At 52.6% G+C, this 6057-nt stretch overlaps 1 protein-coding gene across 2 annotated transcripts in view; it reads right to left on the minus strand.

The window, feature by feature from the left end:
• Nucleotides 1-1647, minus strand: part of TMLHE (trimethyllysine hydroxylase, epsilon) — a 9791-nt gene extending 8144 nt beyond the window's left edge. For both annotated transcript variants that reach the window (XM_010157206.1, XM_010157205.1), the window contains exons 1-2: nucleotides 1476-1647; nucleotides 1-159 (exon numbers count right to left, since the gene is read on the minus strand). The exon at nucleotides 1-159 is cut by the window's left edge. In XM_010157206.1, the coding sequence (XP_010155508.1) occupies nucleotides 1-159; nucleotides 1476-1647 (331 nt within the window). The remainder of the gene's footprint in view (nucleotides 160-1475) is intronic.
• Nucleotides 1648-6057: the final 4410 nt, after the last annotated feature.

Below are 6057 nucleotides of genomic sequence, written 5' to 3' on the forward strand. Positions count from 1 at the left end.
TCTCTCCCCCTCGCACCGCCTGGGGTTTGATGCCCAGGTCCACGCTCGCCGTGTCCAAGCTGCGCTGGTTCGTCTTGGTGTTGTAGCAGGAAGCCGAGCGGCAGTGATCCCGCAGCCAGACGAAATCGAAGCGCATCAGCGTGTTCGCGTACCTGAGCTCTGCAAAGGACGGGTTCATGAGATGTGTTGGTGTGAACGATGGGAAAAAACAAAGCCAAGGGCTGAAGACGAGAGCCCACAAGTTATGACCCCTCGCATAGGGATGCAGGGCTGTTAGATTTAGCACTTTACACAAACAAAATCAGCTCGTCACACCATGAAGAGCAGGCAGAGGCCTGGCTGTTGGTGATCTCGCCAGGGTCTCCCTTTCCAAGCCTACAGGCAATCTCATCCTGCACCAGGAAGGAGAAGCACAGCTAACGCATCCCCGCTCGCATCCTTACGTCTACCATCTCTCTTGGAGGAGCGGCGGAATTCAGGGCTGCAGAGCAGCTGCCGTACACCCCGGGGTGTAGACCAGGAATGCTGAGCCACCCAAACCATCACCCCAGCTACACAAACGCTCCAGACAACACCAAGATCCCGCTGCAGAGCTTTGATCTCCATTCAGCATAATGAAGCCCCTTCTGCTTGTTCCAGCCTGGGACAGCTTAGGAATACTCAAAGCCCTTCAGAAGGTGGGCAGAGCCAGCAGAGGCAACAGGAGAGCCCTTCCTCTAATCCTGCTTTAAAATCCAGGTACCTGAGGTCACAGCAACGCCCTTTCTGGGGACCACTCTGTTGGATAAAGTACCGAGCAACTCCCTTTGCTGACAAGTGGCTCAAAGGACCAACATCTAACCAACCTCGGAGCCATCACCCAGCGATGCTGCACCAAACCAAACAGGCCACAGGCAAACACGCACCTCACTCACCAAGTCACCTCCAAAACCAGTGACCAAATTACAAATCAGCATTAGAGAGCATCTTTCACCAGCGTGCTGTGTTCTGTCACATCAGGACCCCCTCTCCTCACTTTTTCTTTAGGCTCTCTCACAGTGAGGAACAATTTGCATCCAAAATCCATGTTGAATGCAGTAGTGTTTTAAGGAAAACCTGCACAAGCTGAGGCAAGAGAGCAGGGCACAGGCCAAACCAGCCATCCTGCTTGGAAACTACAGCCCTGAGCGTTACACAGAGAACAAGCGACCGACAGGGCAAGGCTCGGTGCACTTATTGTTCAGGAACCCCCTGATTTGATTTCTGGTGTAGCATTGTCTCATTCACTGTAAAAGACTTACCGCCAGCAGACAAACCTGCTCCATCCTGCCCTTGGGAATTCCCAAAGGGAACACGAAACAGACCCCAGTGTGTGTCCCTCTAACATCGGCCATTTCAGAAGAAAAAAGCCACTCCCGGGGAACAAGGTCAGGGAAATGTCACTCCTCCACCCACAAAGACACCAAACCAGGGACACACGTGCCCGACACACCTACCTAGATGGTCACCGTGTAGCTGCCAGGCACACTTGAGGGACTCCGGGGCCGTGTGATGCCAGCGAGCCGCAGCAGCCGGGACGGTCCTTCCATCACGGGGCAGCCCCAGCAAGCGATGCCGAGCGCTTCCACTCAGCCCCTGGAGCAGACACGCCAGCCTCCCGCACCACATCCTGCGCAGCCAGGAGAGAAAGGGCAGAGAAGGAGGTGACTCAGCCGTGCTACCGCATCGTGTCCCGGTCCCGAGCTTGGCGCTCTCACGCCAGGCACTTCTGGGAAGGCTGGTGTTGTCCCGCAGAATTTAGGGTTTATGGAAGAGGCGAGTGTGAACTCGTTTGTTGAGGAGGAAGAAAAGAAGCGGGCACGATGAGCAGCAGCCTGGCCAGAGGAGCAAGTCACTTACTTTTCATGGCCAAACGGTGCCTGAGAGGTGACTAAACACAGAGTTTGGAGTCTCCTATTAAACACCTTCCCTGCCAAGTCCCAGCACCAGCATCTCTGTGCTCTCCCAGCAAGGACACATCCAGGCACGCTGCCCGGCTTCTCCCAGTGCCTACAATCCATGCTCCCTGTTAACACCACACGGACTACGCAGCAACCTCCACGAAACTGGGTGCTTTACCCTTGTTTAGAGCAGCTGCAGTAGACATTTCACCAACACGCCGGGGCAAGACCATGACAATGCACTAGGTACAAGGAAGGAATTCTTCCCGCAGAGGGTGGGGAGCACTGGGACAGGTTCCCTGAGAAGCTGTGGATGCCCCATCCCTGGGAGTGTCCAAGGCCAGGCTGGATGAGGCTTGGAGCAGCCTGGGCTATGGAAGGGGTCCCTGCCTGTGGCAGGGGGGGGGACTGGGTGGGCTTTGAGGTCCCTCCAACCCAAACCCTTCTGTGATAACCGTTCTGTGTGAAAACTGCCTGCCCTCGAAACCTGCCTGGAGTGGAAGCAGCAGGGAGTTAACCTTTAGGGGGTCAATGAGTTGTTTAAACAAGCTAATCCAACCCACAGCCATCCGCTGGAAACGGGAGAGACAAGGGTGTCTCGCTTATTTTGTGACCACCATAAGGCAGAGCAGAAAACAGTCCTGAGAAGGAAAACGTGAGATCCCAGGATCCACCAGGCAAAGCCATTCCCAAAGAGACAGCTGTGTGTCCAATGCTCTTGTGCAAAATACTGGGAAAACTTCATCCTGTCCTCTCTCTGCCTTCCCAGTTTGAATTCACTACTCCTGGACAGAACTGCAGGGAAGAAAAAACTAGACGGATACAGTAATTAGGTCAGTTTAGAAAAAGGATGCAAAACAACGAGGAGGAAGAAAATCTCTCTCTTCCTCTGAAGGACACAGTTGGTGTGGAAGAGAAACCAACCGTGCCTAAGCTCGGACTGGAGACCAGAAGGTGATTTCTGAGAGGGAGATTCGTAATAGCTCTTGAATACAAGCAACAAGGGCCGAAACCTTGCCAGTTTTAAGATAGGAAGCCAAAGCCTGAACACTCAGTGGTGTTTATGAGTTCTGAAGGTCAGTGTTTCTTATCCTAGACTTGGGATTTTCCTTAATTTTCCTGTCTGAAAAGTACAGGCACCAGTGTTTTAGCTGTCCAACTGCAGCTCCACTCCGCAGCCGACTCACCGCAGAGATCCCAAAAGGTGGTGATAACGGTAAAATCAGAGGTGCCTATCCCCAACAACTGGATAAGCAGGAAAAGAATGACACATACAGCAGGTCTGGGAGACAAATGACAGCAGAGACAGCCTCGTCTTTATGCTTCTCATCTCTGCACTCCGAAGGACAGTGTCGTCTGAGACGAAGACGCACACGCAGCCATCGAGTTCTGCAAGGCCCATGGCTGCAGCCTGCCTACAGGTCACTGCGGCTTTAGCGCTGCAGCAAGATTTCAACCCAGAAGTTGGATTTCTGTGGCTGCTAAGCTGCAATTACTCACTGCTCAGCAGGCTGCAGGGAAGCGGGCTGTCCTGCCAAGCTGCTGCGTTCACATCAGAACCTGCTGCTTCACTCCACGTAGGAGCGGAGGCACGCGGGGCGCCTCGCTTGCTGCTGGACACCCGCGGTAACCGAGCTGTTAATGCAGCCGACCTCGCACTTCAAACGCTGCTGCCAAGCCCCTGAAACTCTTGACAGATGCTGACTGAGCTGCAACACCCCGAAAGGCTCCAGCAGCCTCACTAAGGACGGAGAAACTGGGGCACTGGAGAGCTTATGTAGCCAGAGTTCCCGGGCACCTGAGGACACACAGGAACACTCACTTTGCCCTTTAGGGGTCTCCAGCGAGCCAGAGCACCAGTTTCTGTAGAAATGCCACTGCCAAGTTCTGGGAGAATGCTTTCCAACTCCCCAGCTTTGAAAATTTAGTAGAGGAAAAAGAAGTAGCCAAATTTGATATGTAAACGTAGTAACTAAGGAAATCTACAGCTACAGAAAACCAGGAGCTGACTGATGTTCATTGGCTTTACAGAGCTCAAAGAAACGGTTTCACTTCCTGAACCAAGTGCTACAACTCACAAAGCTTACGACTGTTCAGGAGGGAAGACTCTGTCCAGTTTGGCTTCTGGATATCAAGGATATCCACTCACCCAGCAGAGAAGGAAAAAAGAAGCCAGCCTGTTTACACACGCCTGATATCTCCTCACACAGGACCCAGTGCCGATAGGAAAAGCTCATCCACAAATCCATTTAGAAAGTGGCCTCTGCCTGGGGCAGCTCCAGCCACACTTATCTCTTGCTGCACACGTTTCCTTTTTATCTCGTCCTCTTCCAGTATCAAAACTTGCCAGAGAAGAAACACAGGTAATGGTAAGTGACCCAGTTATTTAATCTAATCAATGAGACCTCTTGCTCTCCGCTGTTCTTGCTGGAAGCAGACACCACAAACAGCTCACGGCGAAACCTTAAATTAAAGCTTTCCAGGAGATACTGAACCTAAGAGGAGTTGAAAACAAAAAGTCTACGTGATTAGACAGGATTTTGCACTCTGTGTTTGTTTAATCAGAGCTAACAGCTCTCTCCTGGCTGGAATGAGTTAGGTGCTCACTCCTTCCCGCAGCCCTGTTTCCCCCACCTTTATCCTGCTCATCTTTACGTCGCCCAGACGCAGTTCCCCTGGGCAGCAGCGAAACGCAGGAGCTGGGAGATTTCAAGATAAAATTCCCCTTGAAGGCAAAAAGAAAGGGCAGGAGGAGGCAAACATTAAATCACCATGCGTATAAACGCGAGTGGACTTTGAGAAGGGAGAGATGTTGAGTTACCAAGTCTGTCCCTTTGCCTGAGCAACACAAAGTCCGCTGAAGAATTTATATAAGCGTATCCTATAACGTGACCATCCTCCATGTGGCTCATCCCATCCAAGAGCCCACCACGTGGCGGATGAAAAACAGGAGCACGCACAGAACCCAGGCCAGGAGGGACAGGGTGAACAGGAGGAGAAGGCAGAAAACTCAAATACTGTGATTTGGGAAATTACCATTGAGTCTCTTGAGAGAGAAGACAACACGCTGTGAAAGGAGGAGGAAGGAAGAGGGGGGCCTCATGAGGGGCTGGTCTGTCCAGACTTCCCACCCATCCCGCAGCGGTTTGTCTCACTGCTGCATGAGAAGCGTTTGAAGTAACCAACACTGGGGTTTCAGCAATTAGATAAACCCCCACAATTCCCATTTTGCACAAACACTGAGCAGGAAAAAATCAGTAACCGAATAGTTTTGGGAAGTAGAAACCGCACAAGCCTGCGGTCTTTAGCCAAAACCTTCCAGGAACATGGCGATCCCGGCCAGCCGGCACCGGGGAAGCCGCTCTGGTGCTCTAACTGGTGCTGCGAGCAGCGTGCTCCATCCCTCCGCGACCGCGTGTCCCGCCTGTCTGTCAGGCTCCTCTGGCATCTGAACCACAGCGTTTCCAAACGCCCAGTTGCTTACGCTCCCCCACCCTTTTCGTCATTGCTAGGAGCATCTAGGTTTCTGATCCGTAAGAAACGGGAAAATTTCAGTAGCACAAGCAGCTTTACGCTTCAAAAAGAGAAGGAGAAAACGCATTGTTTTTCAAGGCGGCCTGAGAAATACTCTTGCCTGCAGATCTCGGACAGTCCGCTGGCCTCTTGGCTCCATATGGTTCCTTCAATCAAGCTGTGGAAGACAAACCCAACCACCACACAGTGCTGGGGCGAAGAAAACCTCTAGGAAGGGAACAGGGACATGAGGGGTGCTGCAAAGGCCGAGGCCGAGCGCTGCCTTGAGAGGGCTCTGCCTGAAGCAGACGGGCGCAGGACACTGCCCCAGGTGACATCCATGTCCCCCATGGTGACATCCATGTCCCCAGGGAGGGTGAGCATGGCAGACACTCATTGCCAGCGGAGTTAAAGGTTCAACAGCCCGAGGTGACCTAGCTTAATTACAAAAGGCAGATTGGCTGCCCCCTGCTGAGAAAGGCTCCTGTCCCCCCACGCCTCCCCCCCTTGACTGCTCCGCTGCAGCAGACAACTATATTAGATCTCAGCTGTCAGGAATCAGATTCCCCTTCCAGCCCTTCCCAGCAAGGGATTTCAATTAAATTACAGAGGTAATAAAAACATC

Source organism: Eurypyga helias, unplaced genomic scaffold, assembly GCF_000690775.1.
Source record: "Eurypyga helias isolate BGI_N326 unplaced genomic scaffold, ASM69077v1 scaffold28418, whole genome shotgun sequence".
NCBI classification, from domain to species: domain Eukaryota; kingdom Metazoa; phylum Chordata; class Aves; order Eurypygiformes; family Eurypygidae; genus Eurypyga; species Eurypyga helias.